The sequence below is a fragment of the Lynx rufus genome, unplaced genomic scaffold (genome assembly GCF_022079265.1).
Source record: "Lynx rufus isolate CCGP_SWC_20201006 ecotype Redwood Valley unplaced genomic scaffold, mLynRuf1.p SCAF_7, whole genome shotgun sequence".
In the NCBI taxonomy this organism is placed as follows: Eukaryota; Metazoa; Chordata; class Mammalia; order Carnivora; family Felidae; genus Lynx; species Lynx rufus.
The window spans coordinates 78736585-78759936 of NW_025814889.1; the positions used below are offsets into that span (position 1 = coordinate 78736585).

A 23352-nucleotide genomic window follows, 5' to 3' on the forward strand; every position below is an offset into this window, starting at 1 on the left:
GGGAGGGAAGAGCATCTCCTTGCAGGGCTGCCTGCAGAAGCTTCTGAAAACCCAGCGACGTAACTGCCAGCCCCTTTGTCTTCGTTTCACTCTGTGTTTCCAATAAACTAACTGTAGCGTATCAAACCCGGTGCCTCAGAGTTTTCAAAGTGCCAGGGCTGTCCTGTGATAGGAGCTCCCTGCCAGAGATTTTCCTCAGGACCCCTCCAGCCACTTAGTTACTACTGGCACTGGGTACGTCCCTCTGATCTTGAGCGACGCAAGCCTTGGAGACACAGAAGAAGACCCAGCGATGCAGGGAATCACGTGTGGTCATGGATTTCTCTAGACCACGATTTCTCAGCTTCAACAATATTGACATTTGGGGCTGGAGCGCTCTTTGTTGGGGGGCTGTCTTGAACATTGCAAGGTGCTTAGCAGCATCACTGGTCTCTACCCGCTAGATGCCGGGTGCACTCCCCGACCCCCATCCATTGTGACAACCCAACATGTCTCTAGAAATGGCCACGTATGCTGTAGGAGTTCTCCACCAGGGTGATTTTGCCCCCCACCCCCCACCCCAGGGGCATTCCCGGAGAGGAAAGAGCATGAGGAAAGGTGTGAAGATGAGAACAGAAGGAAGGAGTGTGAGACAAGCAGTGTGGGGGAGAGAAAGGGCACTGGGGTTGGAGTCAGACTAGGCTTCTAATTCAGCGTCCTGCCTCTGCCATTTCCCAGATGTGTGACTTAGGGCAAACTGCTTCCACAGTCCGAGCTTCCCTTTCTTTCCCTCCCAAGATCCCCCAAAGTTTCATCAGGTCATGACATCAGCTTGAAGTTCAGGATCTCACTATTTGGATCAGATCCAGGTATGCACAAGGCTCTTGGGACATGGTTCCTTGGTTGCAGCACCCCCCCCATTATGGTTTATCTCTATCTGAAGACCTGTGAATTAAGAGTTTTTATGTCTACCACACACCTGCCTTGCAACGGTGAGATGGGGGTAGGATAGCCACAGTGGGCACTCCCATTTAAAGGGAGGAAAAATTGGGGGCACTGAGAAGTCACTGGTTCTTAGCAATTCCAAGTATGGTCAGCCAGGCCCTGCTACCTCCTTCCATTGTAGAGTGTCATTAGTGCCCACTTTTGCTCTTTGGAAGTGGTCCTCCTCTGTTCTTGGCTCTATCCTTTGGGATCTTGGCTCCATTTTCTGGATCGCTCTTTCTTTTCCATGACAAGTGGCTCATGTTTTCTTAGCCTGCTTCCTGTCTATAGGAGGTTGGGGACCAGAGGCCTGTTTTCATCTTGAACTATCTCTATTTCTTTTCGTGAGAATGGCTGTAGTTCTTTTAAAAATGTTTCTGGGGTGCCTGGGTGGCTCAGTCAGTTAAGCGTCTGACTTTTGCTCAGGTCATGATCCTGCAGTCTGTGAGTCCAAGCCCCACGTCGGGCTCTGTGCTGACAGCTCGGAGCCTGGAGCCGGCTTTGGATTCTGTGTCTCCCTCTCTCTCTCTGCCCCTCCTCTGCTCATGCTCTGTCTCAAAAATAAATAAACATCTCTGTCCCAAAAATAAATAAATGTTGAAAAAAAAAATTAAAAAAAAAAAAAAAAGGGGCGCCTGGGTGGCGCAGTCGGTTGAGCGTCCGACTTCAGCCAGGTCACGATCTCGCGGTCCGTGAGTTCGAGCCCCGCGTCGGGCTCTGGTCTGATGGCTCAGAGCCTGGAGCCTGTTTCTGATTCTGTGTCTCCCTCTCTCTCTGCCCCTCCCCGTTCATGCTCTGTCTCTCTCTGTCCCAAAAATAAATAAGTGTTGAAAAAAAAATTAAAAAAAAAAATAAACGTTAAAAAAAACTTAAAAATGTTGTTTTTGGTGTGTCAGAATTTGCTGGACAGAAGCTATTCCCATAAATCTCTTTGAGATAGGCTCCTCTCAACCTTAGACTGAGAGTCACAATGCTTTAGGACAATACCGAAGATTCTTGGAAGCCCTGTTGCTTAGTAGACAGAATATCTCCGATGGCGCCTTTCAGATGCTTAGAAAACTTTTGGTCCACAGAGTGAGTCTAAGAGGCCATGAATTAAATCTTTTTGAGATCTCAGCAAATGATCTAACAGTCACAGTGTTCATCTGGCTTTTGCTTGAGGGCGTGGTTTACTGGCAGGGCTTTGAATTTGATCTTTGTTCTGCAGCCATTTCTTACTTTGAGAACCTTTTGCTGACTGGAAAGACTGTCCTTCTGAGTTATATTAAAAAGCCGAACATCTCCCTCCACAGTCCATCTCTGTCCTCTTGTGTTTTATCGTAGGCAGCTACGAGAAGCCAGTGGCACCTTGGTCATTCTACCTGGAAACCCTGGCCAGATCCCCAGCTCCATAGATGTCCTTTGTACCTTCCTTGTCACCACAGGCAATAGTACTGCCAAACTTGTCACCACTACATAATATGAGTCACCTTTTACAGCATCTAGTAATAACTTCTTCATTGTCCGTCCAGCTTTCTCTAATGGTCTCCTGGAGGACATTCAGACTCTGCCTGATGCCTGGTCCCAGAACCAGTCATGACCGAACCCAGGTTTGTTTGTCCGACGTGCAGCAAAGCCGATCATTGAGACCTGAGTATGCAGAAAGGACAAGGTTTATTCAAGAGGCAGCCAAATGAAGAGACAGGATGATGGCAAGCCTCCAACTGACCTCAGTGAAGCGGGAGAGAACAAGTTTTTTACAATCATAGGAGTTGAGGTTTTATATATATATATATATATATATATGGAAAGGCAGGGAAACTTATGACTATTCATGAAAACAGATCGAGCGTGCGCCCTGAGCAAACATGCACGTAACATACATCCCATGTTCACTTGGGGGTGGACTCTTAGCATCAGAAGGAGGCAAAATTCAGCCCCTAATGTAAGAGGTTATTTCAGGACAAGGAGCAGGGACTGTGGGCATGCTCCGAGAGCGGGTATAAACCAGATGGGTTCATTGTCTCTGGTAAGGAATGCAGGGCTTTGCCTGTTCATGGGCAGGAACCATATGAGTTGACCTTGAGTCTAGGCTTCTGCAGAGACAGCTAGCGTATTTGTTAGTGGGGACAGAAAAGACACAGTAGCTGATTAGGGAGAAACAGTTCTCTGAAAAACAAGCTTTTGACTTTCTGTGAAGTTTCTATCTCCTGGTTTGACAATGTTACAGGTCTTAGGTTTTCTCGTGGTAGCACCCTCCTTCCAGGTACGGATTCCTTCTTCACTTATCTATGGCTGTTCACAAAGTATCCCCAAACTTAGTGGCTTAAAACAACAATATTTCTGATGGTCTCTGGGATGAACCCTGGATGATTCTTCTGCTTCTTATTATTGGCTGGGGCTCGGGGAGGTCCAAGTGGCTTCACTCATGTGGTTGATATGTGGCGCTGGCCACTGGCCGAGAGCTCAGCTGGGGCTGATGGCCAGGAGCCTCTGTCTTCCTCCACATGCTGCCAGTCCTCGTAAGGTCTGGGTGCAGAAGCCCAAGAGTGCCACTTCCACCACATTCTATCGGTCAAAGCAGTCGGAGGCCCCGCCCAGATCCAGGGGAGGGGCAATGAGGATTGATGGGGAGTGAGTGGCACGTACAGAGGGGGGAGGAATAGCTGGGGGCCATTTCTGAAGACAGCCACCACAAGAGGATCCAGTGAGACCACGCAAATAAAAGTTTAGAGTGCAGTGTGGCACATAATTGATACTTGACAGCTGTCATCATTATTGTTATTACTGTTACTGTGGTATCATAACGGCACAGCATTTCGAGCCTGTAAACAGCAGGAGGCAAGGTAGGGTTGTCGAAAAACCTGGGTATTGCAGGGCACCTGGGTGGCTCAGTTGATTAAGCGTCCAACTTGGGCTCAGGTCATGATCTCATAGTATGTGAGTCCGAGCCCCGCGTCGGGCTCTGTGCTGACAGCTCAGATTCTGCTTCAGATTCTGTGTCTCCCTCTCTCTCTGCCCCTCTCCTGCTCACACACACACACACACACACTCTCAAAAAATAAACATTAAAAAAAAAAGAAAAAGGCTGGGTGTGGAAAGTCTGGAATTTTGGGGGTTCTCGTCCTGGTTTAGTCACCAAGAGTGCATGGTCAAGGCTTTTCAGCTTCTGGAACCTCAGTTTCTCCATGTTTTGGGGTGATAACTGAATGAGCACTCACTCCAGCTGCTGGGCAGGGCCAGGCAGACGCCGAGGGACTGTGACTCTGGGTATGGTCACTACCACAGCTGGCCTCACCTCAGGCTTGTCAGCCCACAGGGGCCTGACATCCAGATAGCTCATGTTCCTCGCAGTCAATGCGGACTTTCCAGAGAGGAGGCACAGGGCTCTCTGTGAAGCCTGGAATTGGCCCATGCCGTCTACCTCTGCAAGATGATGTGAAAAGTGCCTGGAAGGAAGTAGGAATGAGGAATGATCGCGGGCAAAGCTTTTCTGGGGTGGAGTTGGGGGTGGGGGTAGGAGTGGGCCGTGGAGGAAAAGTATAGACAGGAAGGGCTCATCTTAAGCTTTCTGATGGCACTGGAGAGTGGTCCCCCTCCTCCCCACCAGCCTTAGGACTTATTAGAGTTCCTGGATTTTTCCATGCTCTTCCCCTTGTCTGGAGCACATCTCTTCCTCCTGGTTAACTCCTTACTTATGTTTACTTTCTTGCCGTAAGATGTAAGCTTCCTGGAGACAGGCATCTGTGATTATTTCCATCACTTCCATGAACCCTGGCTTGTATAACAGTCCTTGGTACATATTAGGTGCTCTATAGTTATTTGTTGATTGAATAAACAAACTCTGGCTCTTTCTTTAGGTCTCGGCTTCAATATTACTTCCTTCAGGAGGTAGCCAGCTTTCCCTGGTTAATACTCCTACAACCATGCTTCTCCTTTGCTCCTAGTACCAAGGCCCCGGCCTCTTTGTGGCTGCACCTGTCGTTGATGGAGAGGTGGCAGTGGTGATGGAGGAGGTGGGGCTCAGGGACCCAGGAAAGGAGGCTCTAATAGACGGAGAGTATGCAGCATCAGTCCTGCCTGGTGCCTTGAACTGGCAGGGTGGAAGGAAGGCACATCCCGTCCAGAGGCATGGGGTCTCCCTGGGATCCTCTGGGGCACCTGGATGACATCTCAAGGCTGGCAGTCCTTATAGTATCCTCCTTAAGTCCCTGGGGAGGGAGTGTTATGATCCCAGAGCAGAGTTCAGAGTCACTGTGCAAGAAGGTCAGAACTGGAAAGGCCCTTGCACAGCCCCTGGGCCAGCCCTCACTTGACATGTGTTCAAGGCATCCTGAGCCAGAGGTGGGGAGGAAGGCAGGGGCGACAGGGAGTAGGGAGAGGCGCTGAAATCGGTCAAAGCCAGATATATAGGACTGGTGTGCTGTGTTCAGGAGTCTGGACTTCATCCTGAGGGCAATGGGGACCCGCTGAAAGGTCAGACTTGTGTTTTATAAAGACCTCTGGCTGCTGTGGGGTGTGGGCTGGGAGGCGAGAAGACTGGCACTCCAGCCAGGATGGTGGGGGCCCAGAATGTGGGTGGTGGCACAGAGAGAGAGGAAAGGGATGGTTTAGAGGGGTACTTAGGAGATAGAAAATGAAAGCACTTGGGGGTTGATTGGTTTTGAAGGTGAGAATGCAGGCATGGGGAGATTATAGGTCTGGGCAAGTGTGTTAATGATCTTGACAGGGGACACAAGAGGAAGCTCTGGTGGGCAGAGAGCGAATAGTGAGTTCAGCCCGAAGGTCTGTTGGCTTAGAAGAGTCTCCAGAAGTGCCAAGTGGAGATGTCTTGTAGGAACTGGGGCAAGTGGGTCTGAAGCTGGGGAGTGAGATCGGGCAACGGGGGAGTCATCCGGACTCGGAAGTGCAGCTGGGGGGTTTTAATCAAGGAGGCCATTAACTGTGGTGGTAATTGCAGGCCAGAGACTGATGTCATTGCCCAGGCAGTGTGTGCTGAGAGGTGAGAGAAGGGCCCCAAGGCACCTGAAAGTTCAAGGGCAAGATTGGGTGAGGGACATGAGCCAGGGAGAGGTTCGGCCTGGGAGCAGCTGAGGGTCTGAAACAAGGCAGAGCAGGCAGAAGAAGGTAGTGGAAGGCCCGAGACTCAGGGCTCAGGAATGGGGAGGGACAGAGGGCCACAGGGAACCTAGGGGGCTTGGGTGAGGAACCGAGAGGGCCCCAGGGATTCCAGGAGGGAGTGAGGGAAGGTAGCGGGTCCTCGTAGGACAGCTTGAGGAGATGGGTGGGAAGGAGCAGGGCCTGGAGGAAGAGTGGCCAGCATGGGGGCTGGGGACAGCTGGGGCAAAGGGACAAATGAAGAGGGTCAGTGAGAAGGAAGTAGACTGCACGGGAGGGGTGGGGTCTGAGGAAGGCTATTCCAGGCCTGGCTCTTCCTGAATGAGGTTAGAGGACTCTCAAGCTTTTCCTCCTGAGAACTCCTCCACTCTTCCTGAATGGAGAACAGGAGAGATCAGGCCATTCGGGGGGCAGAGGAGCCCTCTCAGCCTTAGGATTGAAGCTCTGAGGTATCTGAGGATGAGGTAGTGTGGAGGGGAGCCGAGGAAACGAGTAGATGGTATGCTCTTACCAGCTACGGGGCTTTTGAGGAGGCTGTCCCAGGTGCTGAAGAGGTGTGTGTATGGGGGGGGGGGGTGTGGGAAGGATGGGCAAGAGGTGGGTGTCAGGGGTCTTATCTCCCCTTGTTTGATGGGCAGCAGTGGGAATGGGGTGGGGTGGGGTCCAAACTGACACAGGGCGGCCACCTGAGGTGGTTGCTGCTGTGCTGTGTGGGTGGGTGGTGGTGGTGGTGGTGGGGAGGGGAGAGAGTGAGGGTGTACCAAGAAAGTGGGGTGTATGTGAGGGGGAAGGAGGCTAGAACCAACTGCCCCAACTGTCTTCCAGCCGACACCATGACCTCCTTTGGTTCCCTTCAGAACCAGTCAGAAGAAGAAGTCCCAAACTACCTGGCCAGGGGAGGATGCCACTGTCTGGGGACGGGCCCTGCAGGTGTCCAGGCCCTGAGACAGCTCAGATCTGCCCCAGTCTTCACAGACCCTTGGGGCCGGGGCGCTCACCGGTCGGTGGACGTGGGCTCAGGCCAAGAAAGCAAGATACCACAGCACAGAAAGCAGGTCCTCCAGTTTATTGGGAAAAACAGGAGACAAGAGACCAGAGAGGCAGGGGAGGCCTCCAGCAGTGCTCCTGCCAGGGAAGGAGAGCCCTTCTCCCTGGGAGGGGCCAGAGGCCAACACAGCGGAAGGGAAGGGTCCATTCCCAGGCAGCAGCCCCCTCCAGTAGGACAAGACGAGCAGAGGAGTGGCTGATGGGAAAGAGCCACATGGTGTATTCTCAGAACACGAGGGGAAGAGCTACCGAGGCACCGCTGTTCTCAGCTGGAGGTGGAGGCAGGGGCACATCTGGCAGGCAGGACGGGCTTCTCTGGCTCTCTCTTGGGGCTGCCTAACACCTCCCCAGCCCGCAGGAACCCCCTCCACAGGTGGTGTTGAGCTGGCCGCAGGGCGCGCACATTCCGGTGCTCACCGCCAGGTTCCCGCTGCAGGGGGCGTTGCACGCGCTGCCGGTCACAGGCCGGGAGCCGGACACGCAGAGGTCCCCGCAGACGACCCCGCCCCGGGAGCTGCTGACGCCTGTGGACACAAGGGCACAGTCGGGAGGTCTTGCTGGTGGCCACCCCATGTGGCCACCTTCCTTCGGCCTCTCTGATCTGCCTAACCCTCAAGGGAAGGACACAAAGGGCCTTCGGCTGCATGGAAGGAACCTTCGTCAGAGAGCCAGGAGCCCGGGGTTCTGAGACTCGTTCTGCTTTGCGACCTTGGGCAAGTCCCTTCCTTTTTCTGGTCCTCGGCTTCCTCACCTATACAAGGTGGCGGTTGTATTGAGTGACATCTCAGGTTCCGTTCTGCAGTGACCTGTTATTCCCCTACCCCATGTATGCTGGCCAGTTCTTCCTGCAGGCTAACCTTAGCCGCTCCTGCTGCATGACCAACCTACTACCATTTACTGAGGGAATTAATGGAAACGCTCCCCGCAGTGTTTCTACACGCTCATAGCCAGAGAATTCTTGTTGCCAACAGGAAATTTTCCTTTTCAGGGCTCAAGATACTTACAGACATTCACAGCTCCAACACCTTCACACAGCCTGAGTGGAGAAAAGGTAAGAAAGGAAAGAAAAGTCAGGATGAGATCCTCAAATTTCCTCTAGGCTGGAAGGGATCATCTCAGGTCTATTTTTGGTCTATATTTATGCCCTTGTATACCTTTTAAAAAGTATCTTTCTAGCAGTTTCAGCAATGCCAGGCCACACTATTTGGCAAGCAGAGCATGGGCTGGATTTCAGCTCTTATTTGCTCTTCAGGTGGCTGCCTTTGTGCAGTGCATAGCCTGTACAACCATACATGGCATACTTGGATGGGTCCAGCTTTAGGAAAGGGAAGGTTCTCTTGGGCAGTCGCATGAGGCCAGTGTCACACTTTGGCCTGCAACTCCACCCTTGGGCAAGGTAACCTCCTAGAAACCAGGCAGTGAGTGGATCTTGAAAGACTTGAGGATGGAAAAATTTGAGGATGTTCTAAACTGAGAGAGTGGGTATCTTGGTTCTGGACCTGGGTTCTCTGGGACTCTAGACCTCACAGTGACACTTGACCTTCATTTTTCTCTCTGGATGCTATGTCCAAGATCCAGTCCTTTGAAACCTGGGATTCCAAGACCCCAGAGTCTAGCTTGGGGTCAGTTCTTGGGACAGAGACTGGGATACGGAGGAATCAAAGGTGGGCAGATCTAGGCAAGTGTAATTCCTGGGGCAGCTGGGTTGGGCCTCACCTCTGCTCCTCGCCCTCCAGCAGCCGCCTGTAGGTGGCGATCTCAATGTCCAGGCCCAGCTTGGAGTTCATCACCTCCTGGTACTCCTTCACCAGGCAGGCCATGTCCTGCTTGGCCTTCTGCAGGGCGGCCTCCAGCTCGGCCAGCTTGCAGCGGGCGTCGCTCAGGGCCGCCTCACCCTGCTGCTCAGACTGGGTCACCGCGGTCTCCAGCTTGGTGTTCTGGGGCCCCGGAGAGAACAAAGTGGGTTATGGTCCTGGGTGTCTCGGTCCATTTCCCTCATGTGTCCAGTCTCTCCCCTCCCGCAGCTGGGGACACCCCAAGAACAGGCCTCTCCCCTTCATTAACGGAGTCCCCCTGACTCCAGGGACATGAGTCATGCAAATGGGCTGGATCATGAATGGTGAGAGCCAGTCGGGGCACACACTGCCTGTGTGGCCCTGGGGAGGCCCCAGGCGACCCGTACCTGACACTTGGCATTCTCGACCTCGGCGGTCAGCCTCTGGATCATGCGGTTCAGCTCGTTGATCTCCTCCTTGGTGCGGCGCAGGGTCTCCCCGTGCCGGATCACCGTGGCCTTCATCTCCTCGCACTGGGGGGAAGCAGAGGTGCTCCTGAGGCTCAGGATGGAGGTTCCCACCCATTCAGACACCACAGATGGTTGGGAGGTTGTACAGTGCTCAGCCTGTGCAACTATACATGGCAGCCCTGCCCAATAACTATAACCTAAGAGCTCTCTGCCCTTCTGTCACCATCCCTAGGGATCAGAAACCCCATACAGAAGAGGCCTTGTTAAGTGTATACCGGGCTTCCCTCGTGCTGCCATGTCTAAGAACAGGTGTCCTGTGCCCCTCACCTTGCTGCGGTACCAGGACTCGGCCTCAGCCCGGCTGCGGCTGGCGATGTCGTCGTACTGAGCCTTGATCTCGGCCACAATGCAGTCCATGTTCAGGTCCCGGCTGTTGTCCATCTTGACGATGACCGAGGTGTCTGAGATGTGGGCATGGAGAACGCGGATCTCCTGCGGGGGGAGGAGTGGGGGAAGAAGCAGAAGCAAGTTATCTGTGCCTTTTGTCACTCGCTGATGCTGATGCCTGTACTTTCTTTGACCTATTTGGAGCCAAAGTCTCCTATGCGGAGCTGATAATCCTCTGATGAAATTGTAGGACTTTATGTGCAGTTAGGAAATTCCTTTTAGAGGAAGATGCAACCACTTTTCAAATGCTTGCTTCAGGGACATTTAGGCCCCTGTGAGCCTGGGCTGCTTCCCGCTCTGCCAGAATGCTGTGGATGCTTCCCAGGGCCCAGACCCTGTGTCAGGCCCCATTCACATTCTGCTGGGCCAAGTCTATAAAAGAAGGCTATTGGTTGCCAGAGAAAACAGCTTGAGGCTGTGGGATGCTTTGTGTGGGCTGGCCTGGGGATTGCCCTCTCTTGCCCCTTACTAATCCCGTCCCCTTTTTTTCTCCATTCCTCTGCCTCCCTTCTTCCCTCTCCTTGCTTCCCTGCAACCTTCCAGCCTCAAGCCTGGGTTTCCAAGTCAGCAGGCCTCTGGGGGGCTGGGCAGGGGGTTGGGCATGCCCACCACGGCTGAGAGCTCCCTCACCTCCTCGTACAGGCGTCTCAGGAAGTCGATCTCCTGGATCAGGGCCTCCGAGTTGGCCTCCAGGTCTGACTTGCGGAGGTAAGCGCAGTCCACCTCCTGTGTGGGGTTCAAGGGGCTGTGAGGCCAGCTGTCCTCAGGGCGTTCTGAGGGCTTGGCGGCAATGTGGCGGGGCAGTGAGGATGGGGCAGCCAGGGACTCAGGGTGGGGCTGGGCTTCTGACACTCACCTTCTTTAGAGCCACAAACTCGTTCTCCGCTGTGGCCCGAAGTGCTACCTCTTCTTCATACCTGAGGTGGGAGGGAAGAACAGGACGCTGCCTGAGCAGCTCTCAACTTGGCCATGAAGCACGTCTGATTCCTAGACCCTCTCCCTGCTCGTCCCTCCGCCTCCAGAAGACATGGAGCAGGACCAAGAAGAAGTCAGGCTGCCTGTCCAGGCCTGCTGAGATACACTGGAGAACTGAAGTGCCCATGCTCACATCACCTCTGATCTTTTCGGTGGGGATGGGGGGGGGGAGGGCAGGATCTGGAAGCCTGGTGTGTGCGCACGTGCATGAGTGTGTGTGCAGAGGGTGGGGGAGTATTTTTTTCACCCAGGGCTCCATTTTCCTTTCTTCTGCCCCTGGCTTTGCTATAGATAATGGGAACCCCTCTCAGTCATTCCCCCTCCTGGGCTCAGCCAGTACCAGTCAAGCCTGCCACTTCCTCCTGCTCTGTGGGCAAGGCCAGCTCCGAGCCAGAGGCAGGGAGTGTGGCGGTCTGGCAAGTTCATGGCTGAGAGTGCTACTAGCCACCCTTGGAAACCAGCATCCTATAGCACCCAGTGTGCACCCTCCGTATCCTGTGTCACACTTTATGACAGATGGCCTGTGCCGTGACCGGATCAGACCTGCTTCCCAGCAGACTGCAGGCCCCACGAGGACAGGCACTGTGTCCACGCCTTGCCCCTGGATTGCCTGCACCCTTCTCAGTGTCTGCCTGGCACCTGGTAGGCACTCAGAAAATGCTGGTTGAGTCAAGGAATAAACTTGAGAAGCAACGTCCGGGACCTTGAAGGCTAGATTCAAAGGCACCGGGAGTGTTAATTTTTCTGGGGTCATAAGAGAAGTGTCTGGTGGATGGAGAAAGGGAGAAAATATCACTTCCCTGACCTGCAGATGGGAAGGCCAGGTGAACTCCATCTCCCAGCGGGCCAGGACCCACCCGCGGGCCCCATGTGCCTCCAGGAAGGACAGAGTACAGATTCTTCCCCATCCTCAGGCAGAGTCCCAGCCACAGACCCAGACACTGCTCCCTGCGCTGGGAGCTTCCTTCAAGCCCTTTCCTGAGCCAGCACCTTCCAGCACTCACTTCTTCTTGTAGCCCTCCAGCACCTCCTGCACGTGGTTGAGCTCCGAGGCCAGCCTCCCGCTGTCGGCCTCCACGCACTCGGCCTCCCGCCTCAGCGTCTCGATGTAGCCCTCGAACAGGGGCTCCAGGTTGCTCTCGCAGCACTTGCGGTTCTGGTAGAACTGCCACTTGGTCTCCAGAAGCTTGTTCTGCTGCTCCAGGAAGCGCACCTGCCGCCCAGAGGCAGAGCCTGAGAATTTCTTCTTACAGGATGGGGGTGGGGGGCAAGAGGCGGGGATCCCAGCACCAGGACCTGCAGGCCCCCAACTCTCAGACCCAGAGTCCTCCCCGGCCGGTGTAATGTCAAAACCACACCAGGGCTTCATCAGCTCGTCTGGAAGTCCTTCCGGAGAGCCCGCTTCTGTCTTTCCTGGGCCATCACGGGCTGCCACGGAATGTGCTAAACTATGCCGAGCCCAGACTCTGCGGCTGCTTGTTAGTCACGTGTCCTCGGACCCAGCAGCTAACCTCTTTGCGGAGTGGGAGGCTAATGCTCACTTCACTAAAGGGCTTAGTGAGCCTGGGCACCTGCAGGCCGGACAGCTACTACACAGGGCAGCTGTGGTTGTCGGCATGCAGATGGTCAGGCTGGCGTTTTTAGAAAGGCTGCCTGCAGAAGTTGAAAAATAAAGTATGTGCCAATCATTGAAACCTTACAACAACAAGGCCATTAGAATGATAGTCACCCGGGATTTGAGGGCAGGCCTGCTCTGTACTCCAACCCTCCCGTTTTACAGGTGCAGAACTGAAGGCCCAGGGATGTTACCTGACTGCCTGAGACCTCACAATGGCAGAGGAAAGACTCAAAACTCTGCCCCACAGAGGGCTCTTCTCTCTCTAGAATAATCAGACTATTGGGCCTCGGGTAAATTTCACCTCCATCTCCCTGCCATGAGGCTGGCCCGGCCGGTCCATTTCCTCATTCAGATCCCTTTGTCTCGAGACTGCTACAACCCTGCTAAGTCCTTTCCGGTACTGTCCTTGGTGTTTCGTGTTGGTAGCAGTTCCAGACTTTTTGGGTGCTTCCTGGTGAGCATCTCTGTAGAGTGACTTCTTTCCAGCCTGGCTCCGGAGAGCCCTCCCCAGCCCCAGAACTGCTTTCTAGTTGGAGAGTTCTCCCTCGTCCCCTCATGGGGAAGATGGCTGCAGACTTGAGCCGAACACTGACATCTGCTGATGGGTTCAACTGCGTCCAGACCATATACTGCTTGCCCCCCTATAAGGCCCACAGAGTGGGGATTGTTGTTCACCCCTGTATCCTGAGCCCCAAGGCTTGGATAAACCACTCTGGTTTATCTAGTCTTTCTGTCTGTGTCCTAGGGGTGTGACTGCTTCCCCTTTTGGACTTGGCTGGGGATTTCTCTGGGCAAAGGCCTGCCTCGGACTCCCTCCTCAGTGCCCCGCTGGAGTCCTGACCATGGTTCGGGTTCAGGGACGGTGTGATCAAGGACACCCACCTTGTCGATGAAGGCAGCGAACCTGCTGTTGAGACACTTGATCTGCTCCTTCTCCTCGTGCTTCACGCACTGCGCATTGGGGTCGATCTCCAGGTTGAGGGGCGTGAGGAGGCTCTCGTTGACCGACACGGTGGTGATGCAGGGCGGGCTGGGCCCGCACACGCCGCCGGAGCGGTAGCCGAAGGTGCGTCCGCAGGAGCCGGCGCGGAAGCCGCCGCAGACGCTGTGGCTTCCGAAGCCGCCGGTGAGGCCGCGGTAGCAGGAGACGCCGCGGTAGGGGGCGGCGGTGATGCAGCAGCGGCCGGGCCGGGGCCCGCAGGCCGACATGCAGCTGAAGTTCCTGGGACCGAATCCGCAGCCCACGGAGCTGAAGCCACAGGTCATGTTGGAGATAGGAAGGTGTGGGAGCAGTGGAGAAGCTGGCAGAGGACAGAGCCAAAGGCTTGTGCTCCCTGGGCTGTGGCAGGCCCTTTTATGCGCCAGGGGCAGCTGGCATTAAAAGGGGCAGCAAAGAGACAATAGCTGCGTTTTATTGGCTTGGCATCACCCCGGCCTCTTAAGAGCCAACCAGGCTTGCCTCTTCAGTGTAGCTGTGTCAACAATCCACAGCCACAGGCCTGTTTCATCTTCAAAGCTATTAACAAGCTTCCTCATGGCCTCTCCCCCTCCCATTGCTACTGGAAGCGGAGAAAGGGAAGGGGTCCTGGAAGCATCAGTTGGACTCGACGCTCTGACTACGGGGAATGGGTGCAGGGACCTGGGGTGGAGCCTGCTCTCGTTTCTGGAAGGGTCATCGCTGGGCTATGGGCCTCGGACCTATGACCTGGCCTCAGGGTGGATGGCTAGCCTGCTCCAAGGAGCGGGCTGTGTCCCAAACAACTTCTTGTTCTAGGAGGCTCCTTTGCGTTCTTCTGTCTCTCCAAAGCGTGTCCCTTTCTCCACTGTCAATATCAGTCTCTCCCGACCTGTTCCTACCCAGAGCCTAGTCAGGGAGGGCAGTGGGGGTACAGGTTTGGGAGGGAGCGTGGTCTCTGCACTTTGGGTATTCCCAGGAAGATGGGCCACCAGACACCAGCTGGGACATGGGAGAAACTGAGTCAGAGAGTTCACGAGAGAACCGGGGCTGTTCTTCGGAGTTCTGGGTCTTGTTGCTGGGGGATTAGGGGGCAGGAGTAGGAGTGTAGAATTACCCAGAGCTATAGAGATTGATCAGGGAAGACCACTTGGAGGTGGGTTGAAGCAGGACTGGGGTGCGGTGGGGGCAGGGTTGGGAGGAGATGAGAAAGGAGTCTGGCTCAGATTTGGAGGCTAGACTGTGTAATCATGCACTCTCTCATTCATTCAGAAAATTCTTATGTGTGCCAACCGTGCACCTGCTAGGTCCTGGGAATCCAGCAGAGGCCTGAGGTATTTGGAGGTGGGAGAGGGCGGCGTGCGCACAGGGGTGGCAACAGTTGGCCAGTGGGGGAGGAGGAGAAGCCAAAGGTGGAGAGAAGGTCCTGAGATGCTTAGACTGAGTTGGGATCTGATACGGGGCTCTGGGGACGCTTTAGGTTGTCAGCAGGGAAGCTGAATGATGAATACTGGTGGGTAAGCCCCCACCAGGAAGGATGAAAGGTGCTGGAGATGGGGGGAGGGAGGTCGCCAGCGTCCTGAAATGGCATCACTTCCTCTCCTCCGAGGACTCACCCCATGAGAGGAAGTGAGGGGCTCATGTGGCCGTCCCAATGGCCAATTTCTCATGATTTTCCCCCTCAACGCTTTGGGCTAGGACCACTGATGGCTTTGGTGGGTGGACAGTGGGACCAAGCCAGGAGGTTCCTCAAACCTGTGGATCTGAGCTCATAAACCCTTCCAAGAGCAAGATTCTTGACTGCCTTTGTACTTGAGCATGGCTCCTTTGATGGACCTGTTTACCGACCAGCCACAAGCACATGCTGACCCAGGCTGGGCTAAAAATAGCCCTCTATGCAAAAGGGCCTCACCTATTGCCCTCCTTAGTCCTCTCAGGGCAGGTGGGTCACTTATGTCCCAGGGTAAAGGAAGGCCCGTCTTTTCTGGGAAGGCAGGTGATGGTGCTATGGAAATCTGTCAGGGGCAGGGTAACATCTTAACGTATCCTACTTCCAGCCCCTCCTCTTGGGCCCTATGGAAAAATTTTCGTAGACTCTCGCGTGTGGAGTGGGAGCTCTGCGGGTATGGGCTGTGGGGTAGGGGCTTCTGGGGTGAGAGACACCCAAGAAGGCAAGGCCTGGGGAGGAGCTGAGTGGCCGGTGGTGGGATTTTGGAGCGCTTCTGTGGGAGGCGTGGCCGGTGGGTACTTTCATGCTGAGTGTTGGCTGGGTTACACATCTACCAGACATCCGAGGAAGGACCAGCTCTTTCGCTCCTCTTGTCTCAAATGCCCAAGGATTACATGGGATTTAATTCTTGGTAAAACGCTGAGGGAGGCAAGGCGCTGAATCTCGCAGGAAGCACTCTCTGTTGCCGTGCTGGTGATTGCACCTCTGCGCTCTGACCCATGCCATCTGTTACAACCCACTGGGCTGGTGTCGAGTTGCACGCTTCACTGAGGGTCTCTGTGTAGACACACCCACTTCCTTGGGCTGGGGGAGCCATGAGTGAGCCCAGACCCCTGTCCTGACTGGAGATGATGGCAGTGTGGACTCTGGAGATAGAAAGGCATGGTTTGAAGCCCGGCTCTACCTCTGACTAGCTTTGTGACCCCGGGCAAGTAATGGTTCCCCGGTTTCCTTACTGGTAAAATATGAACGGAGATCCATGCCCGGCTGGGAGGGATTAAATGGGTGCCTGGAGGTGGGAGGCGCCACCCGCACCTTCACCCCATACTAACAAGGTGACTGGTCTTGGTTAAGCAGGCCCTTGCAAGGCATAGTCTATACCGGCTGTGAAGTACCATTCTTGGTAAGCAGAAAACAGCCCAACAGCTTTACAAGGCAGTCACGGCCACATCAGAAAGCTTTAATCAGAGCACCTATTTGTAAATGGCTGAGAACAAAGAGAATTGCGAACTGGGTGAGCCCTTGAAAACAGACTTAGACAGGAAGCCGACAAAGGGACAGCAGCCCAGCAGGTTGCTTCCGTCCACCTGGGCTCCAGGCCCTAACCGTGGGCTATAAAGGCTCTGGTCGAGCCCCAGGCTGGTTGGGTCACCCAGGCCTGTGCCCTGAGCCTGCTCCCCACACAGCTGGCCTGGGTCGGCCTGGGGGCTGACTTGTCCCTGCTGCCCGGAGTGACTGCTTGCCCTGTCCTTCTGGACCTTTGATTCCGGCCTCCCTCCCTCCCTGGGATTGTAAGAACCGCTTGTCCTTATTTATAACTGGGGTTTTCTGGCGGTCACCTGCCTGTCTGGCCCACTGGTTCTGTTGGCATTTCTTGTTGCCTTCATATCAGTGGGCCTTTTCATTTTTGTATCTTCTTAATGGATTTTTAAAAAAAAATGTTTTATTTATTTTTGAGAGAGAGAGAGAGTGGGGGAACATGAGCAAGGGAGGGGCAGAGAGCGAGGGGGACAGAGGATCTGAAGCAGGCTCCGTGCTGGCAGCAGTGAGCCTGATGCGGGGCTCGAACCCACAGACTGTGAGATCATGACCTGAGCCGAAGTCGGGCGCTCCACCGACTGAGCCACCCAGGCGCCCCTCCCCTTAATGGAGTTTTGATAAACAACACTGTGATGAACACGTGTAAGGTATATCTTCATGCACGTAGCCGCCAATTTCTTTAGGAATATGGACCTCCCGGGCCTTGTGAAGTCGCAACGAAGTGGTGCGTGTGACGGCACACGGGACACTGGGGCTGAGCGTGCACCCGCCTCCTACCCGGCGTGGGGGATCTCCTGTGCCTTGGTTCTCCGACCTCGCTGCCTCCAGTTTTGTCTTCTGGCCTTGAACTCACAACACACCGGCCCGTGAGCTGGAGCTGACGAAGCGTGGCACCCTTATGTGCTCCACAGGTGTTTATTAAACACGTACTACGTACCTGAGGGTAGAAAGAGGAGTTTAATATACATCCCTGTCCTAAGGAGCTGACTGCTTGGTCAGGTAGGTTTGTAAGCAGGCACAAGTTACATGGACAGTACTTAGAGTAGTTTTTCGGGTCAGTGCACGAAGGATGGTCGATTGACAGAGTGTGTCTTGTCTCAGCGGCCCAGGGAGGAGCTCTCCGTGAGCTGGTGCAACCAAGGAGGCTATGGGAAAGGTCAGGGCAGCGGATGAATACGGGGAGAGCTTGGAGGGTGTCACGCTGAAGGATGAACTTCAGGCACACTCCCGTAAGACTGGGGGCAGGGCAAGAATGCCTACTCTCAAGGCCGTGCTTAACGTACTGGAGTTCCTGGCCAAGAAAGTAAATATGTGTCAGCATGAGAGGAGAACTGGCATTGTTTGCACAGCTACAGGGAAAACAAGGGGCGCCTGGGTGGCTCAGTGGGTTAAGCGTCTGACTTCGGCTCAGGTCATGATCTCATGGTTTGTGGGTTCGAGCCCCGCGTCGGGCTCTGTGCTGACAGCTCGGAGCCTGGAGCCTGCTTCGGATTCTGTGTCTCCCTCTCTCTCTGCCCCTCCCCTGCTTGCGTTCTGTCTCTGTCTCTCTGTCTCTCAAAAATAAATAAACATTAAAAAAATTAAAAAAAAGAAAGAAAACCAAACAAAATCAACTGATAAACTATAGAAATAATAAGACGAGAGGAGCAGTGGCCTTGTGTGCAGCAGAAGGAAGCTGGGCCAAGCTGGATGATAGACTGGACGGTGACGGGGACAGCGGGTAAAGGCAGATTAAGGCAGTTAGAAGTGGACGTACTTACAGACCACACAGGGTTGAGTTAGAACATGTCAAAACCATTCTGCTCCGGTAGATCAAACAGACACACTCTGAATGTGCTGCTGCTTCCTTTCCAGTCGTGAGCATGTATGTGAGGGCATCACACGCATTGCCTGTGATGTGGAGAGGGACGGAGGGTGTGGGGTGGGTACAGAACGAAGGGAAGAGGTGAACAAAACCGAGAGGGGCTTCTGTGGGCCGGCAAGGACGCCGTGCCGAGAGCAGGAGCATGCCACAGCCTTACCCCTCTGCCCAAGAGGTCCAAAAGCGCAACTGAAGATAAGATAAACAAAGTGGGAGAGGGCCTAGGAGATGGCTTTGCTGTGCCAGCCTGGGGACTGGGCTGAGGAACCGTCAGATGCTTTCTGCTCGGCCTTTGGTGCCCGGGCACGTGTGTCTTGGAAGCAGATTTTGAGCGAGTTAAGACTGTCAAGGCATAGGATAAACTGGGGGAGGGAAGCCTGGCACACAGATCTGTTAGGAAGTTAACACACGGGGGTGGTGGCTGCGGGCCGCCAGGGAGGGTGCACCCATGGCGTGCTGAGTACTTGCAGGGAAGCTGCTGGAAGCGTGAAAAATCCAGGCAGGGAAGAAGAGCCGGGGAAGCCCCACACTTTGTGCTCATTAACCTGGGAAGGCTTCCCGGAGGAAAGGGGCTTTGGGTGACTTCTGCCGCCAGGGTAGGGCGCCCTCTAGTGGAACCGTGTGGCAGTCCTGGCAGTCCAGACGCGTCTCTTCTAAGGCGCTTCTGCAGCAGTGGGGTGGGTGACTCACACAGCCCCGTGGGCTTCTCTGAGCCTCAGAGCTCGGGGTTTTGGTTTGTGAAATGGACCGCACGTCATGCAGGTGTGATGCGGCTGGATGGGCTCCAGGGAGAAGACAGGAAAGGGCTAATTATAAGTGTTTCTGGGCCAAGTTTTCTTCCTGTTTGTCTCCTGAAAGTCCTCCTTCTTGGCAAGGCTTCTGAGCTGTTGGACTAGGGGAACCCTGCAGGGGGCGATGTCCCACTGTGCCCTCCCCCCACCTCCCCCCCCCGCCCCAAGTCAGGTAGCTGCTTCCCTGTCCCATGGAGCAGGTTGGAAAGCCCTGGGAGTGGGTTTTAAGTAGGGCCCGAAGCTGAACCCCCTGTCACTTCAGCCCACTGATTGTCCTCTTTGGGCACCCCATGACATCAACCCTGTCCTCACTCAGGGCCTGCCGGTTCAGCTGCCTCATGTGTGCCCTCCGCTCTTCCCCCCACTTCAAACCAGCCTCCTCTTCCTCAACACTCCTCACAGGGCTGGGTCTCGGGCCCCCGGAGCCCTGACACCCCTGGGAGTGTCTTGGCCAGCACTGGCCCCCTAGAAGCAGCGAGGGGGCTGTGACCGGTCGCTCTCCCTCTTGTGTGGTCTGAGCAGCAGAGGGCAGAGCTGGCCGCTGCCCTGGACACCGTGCGTCTGTAGGTGCCGCCTGAGGGTGCGGGAGCTCCCTGGGACAGAAAAGTGAGCTGTCCCTGCCGAGCACTGCCCAGGCTGCAGATGCACGAGTAAAACAAACTTTTTTAAATTTTGAGAGAGAGAGAGAGTGTGTGTGTGTGAAATGGGGAGAGACAGAGAGAAGGAGACACAGAATCCAAAGCAGGCTCCAGGCTCCAAGCTGTCGGCACAGAGCCCGATGCAAGGCTTGAACTCACGAACTGTGAGATCATGACCTGAGGCAAAGTTCGGATGCTTAACCGACCGAGCCACCCAGGCACCCCAACAAATGTTGGTTGTTAAAGCTGCTGAGTTTCGGGGTGGTTTAGTACACAGCTACGGTTCCCAGAACAGACGTCTTGGCTAGATTTCATAGTCTGCAACCGCTTCCTATGATGAGACTCATCTTATTCCAGAATTTAAGACATTTTAAAGTCATGGCACAATTTCAGTTTTTTTTAAAATTTTTTTTAACGTTTATTTATTTTTGAGACCGAGAGAGACAGAGCATGAACGGGGGAGGGGCAGAGAGAGAGGGAGACACAGAATCCGAAGCAGGCTCCAGGCTCTGAGCCATCAGCCCAGAGCCCGATGCAGGGCTCGAACTCACGGACGGCGAGATCGTGACCTGTGCTGAAGTCGGACGCTTAACCGACTGAGCCACCCAGGCGCCCCCACAATTTCAGTTTTAAGCTCTGCTCCAACCTCCTCTCTCTCCCCTTCCCTAAACCACCTGCCCCTCCCCCACACCCGGCCAGCCTCTTATGGCTCTAATGGCTCCGTTCATGGGGCACAGTCTTTTCATGGCTTCCTTCTTTTTTGAGATTTCCAAACATGTGTTGTGTCGCAGGAGGTACTGTCACACAGGGCTCTGCCTCGGTGACAGCTGGTGGGGGTGGGAGGCTCCATGGCCGCCATGTGGGTGGTGGCCCCACATGCCTGTTGCTCAAGGGTGGCTTTCAGTGAGGTCCCCCGACGCTGTGCTGCCTTGTGACCTGTGGCCACACCTTGCCTTCCATGCTACTGGGTGCTGACAAGGCCCGACCCTTCCGTCTCCACTCTCCACCGGGTAAGCTGGTGACCATGAGGGGTGGTGGCCGGGTCCGTGTGTAGCTTCTTAGAACGTGGGGGACTAATGCCCTTTTGTGCACAGCGTTGGGACTCGGCTGCCGTTCTGGGACCACAGGAGAAATCCACTGGATCTCCATCCCTCTCAGAATAAGGCTCCGAATATCTTAATTTACTGAACATGTGCCTCGTAGCTTCTTAGCGGCCGCTTCACCCTGGAAATCAGAAGAGACTGTGTGTGTCTCCCTCCCCCATCAGGTGTAGGAGACTTAAGGCTCTTCTCCCCAGGTCCCCCACCATCTTCCTTGGTGATTCACATGCTTTCCTGATGACCCACGTCCCAGACGTCAGCTCCTATCTCCCACCTGCCCGGGATGTAACTGTGTCCCTGTCCTTCTCGTCCTGTCCCACACTCTTGCTCTGCATCGGGCTGTCTGTCCTCTTCTCGCACTTAGCTTGGAAGCGTCTTAGAAGCAGGGATCTGACCCACGGGCAAGGACCTTCTGCTGGTCTGGAATTGCGAGGGAAAGAGATGTTCCTCTTAGTAAAATTTCAAATACTGGAAGTTTGACCCCAAACTTCTGTGTGTATGGAAATATTCCTAAAGTCTGTTACCGACTTTCCTGCTGCAGTAAAGTGCATCGGACGTGATGTGAAGCTGACTCAGCGGTTTGGGGTTATAGGGACCATGGCTCAGCCCCTCCTTTTACTGGGAAATGGCCCGGAGAGAGGGGAAGGGGCTGTCCTCAGGCCCCACCGCCAGCTCAAGGCGGAGACGGAACCGGAAGGCTGCCTCCTGGCTGTGAGGCTGCCACTGTGTCCTTGATAGGTCCTGCTTCATTTTCACAGCCGCCAGCCGAACAGAGACCCTGCTCCTTGGGGTAGCGTTTCACTGAGTGTGACATTTCACACCCACGTTTAATGTGACCTGCACACGGGAGCTAGTGTGACGTGCAGGATAGTTTGTCCTCATGCTGGTACATCCCACTGTCTGTGCTATTTTCTTTTTTTTTTTTAATTTTTTTTTAACGTTTATTTATTTTTGAGACAGAGAGAGAGCATGAACGGGGGGAGGGTCAGAGAGAGAGGGAGACACAGAATCTGAAACAGGCTCCAGGCTCTGAGCGGTCAGCACAGAGCCCGACGCGGGGCTCGAACTCACGGAGTGTGAGATCGTGACCTGGGCCGAAGTCGGCCGCTCAACCGACTGAGCCACCCAGGTGCCCCACGTGCTATTTTCTTAAAAAAAAATTTTTTTTAACGTTTATTCATTTTTGAGAGAGAGAGAGAGAGACAGAGCATGAGTAGGGAAGGGGCAGAGAGAGAGGGAGACACAGAATCCGAAGCAGGCTCCAGGCTCTGGGCTGTCAGCACAGAGCCAGACGCGGGGCTCGAACCCACAAACCATGAGGTCACAACCTGAGCCTAAGTCGGACTCTTCACTGACTGAGCGACCCAGACGCCCCTGTCTGTGCTATTTTCTAGTACACACTGGCTTGGGTCCCCAAGGGGGAAAGGACAGCACGAGTGACCACTGACTGACCGCTGTGCTAAGTGCACTGTGTGGCCGTCTCATCTGATTTTCTCCACACACTCAGGCAGGGCTGTGATCGGGGCGTCTTGCTGCAGGGCTGACGGGGGTGCTGCGGCTCAGGGATGGGCAGGTCACTTGCTCTTTGCCATTCCGTCTTTTTTTTTTTTTTTTTTTGCTTCTCCCACATCCAATAAACTGCCACGCTCTTCTGATACCTTGTGGTCCTTTCCACGTCCTCTGCACTCCCTCCAACGCGGTCTTCTTTCAGGCCGTGTTATTTCTCATTTTGTTCACATGATAGCTTGCTAGCTGGATTTTCTGCCTCTTATCATGTTCCCACAAGCAGCTCTTCACCCTCCTTCTTAGTTGATCCCATTGTACATGCAGTCACCTTCCTCCCACCCACCTACCCATTCCTCACTGTCCAGCCCAACCCGCCTGCCACCGAGAGTTGAAATTCTCTGCCGCTGGCAGGGTGAGCGTCAGCTCCTGGGCCCTGCCTGAGCTCCCTCCTGCTGCCCCCCTCATCACTCCGCAGGGGACGCCCTGCCCTCCTGCCACACTCAGCCAGCTGAATGTCCTTCCATACTTTCGCACACACTGTCCCCTGGCTTTGGGCAACTCAAGGCTTGGTTCAGGGGTGTTTCCTTTAAAAGGAGCTCAGTATCTTTGCCCATGTCTGTTACCACACTGTACTATAGATGCTTGGCTTCCCACTGTGACCAGTAGGCTGTGGGCCACTGGACTGGGCAAGGACTGGCTTTTGCCCAGCTTGAGGTCACCAGCATCGAGCCCAACACATCACCGCCAGACACTTGATAAGCAACTGCTGAATGAATGGATCAGTGGATGTGCTAAGACCAAGGACTCGCAGACGAGGGGGTAGATGGGTATTCAGGGGCCACCCTGCTCCCCTATCCCCCAAACCACAGAACATCCGCTTGTCAGACACATTCAGACACATTCAGATGCTAGGGAAAGGCTTGTTGCTGGAGACGGATGCCAGGCAGGGCAGCCTGGGCAGGCTGTGAACAGGGCTCAATCCACGGCCACGTTCTCGGTTTTCAGGGGCTTCCCACGCTCCCAACCCTGCTGGTGTTCCAGCTGAAGAATCCGGCCAGGAATCACCAACTCTCCTTTAGGAGCGGACATAGCAGAAGATTCAAGTTGAGATCCTCCCTTC

At 54.6% G+C, this 23352-nt stretch overlaps 1 protein-coding gene across 1 annotated transcript; it reads right to left on the reverse strand.

Moving 5' to 3' along the window:
- Positions 1–7443: 7443 nt before the first annotated feature.
- Positions 7444–13658, reverse strand: LOC124501740 (keratin, type II microfibrillar, component 7C). Its single transcript, XM_047066182.1, has 9 exons — positions 13275–13658; positions 11779–11987; positions 10656–10716; positions 10430–10525; positions 9680–9844; positions 9290–9415; positions 8824–9044; positions 8112–8143; positions 7444–7631 (listed from the first exon to the last, which is right to left on the reverse strand). The coding sequence occupies exons 1-9, from the start codon at positions 13656–13658 to the stop codon at positions 7444–7446; spliced, it is 1482 nt and encodes a 493-aa protein (XP_046922138.1).
- Between the last annotated feature and the right edge of the window lie 9694 nt (positions 13659–23352).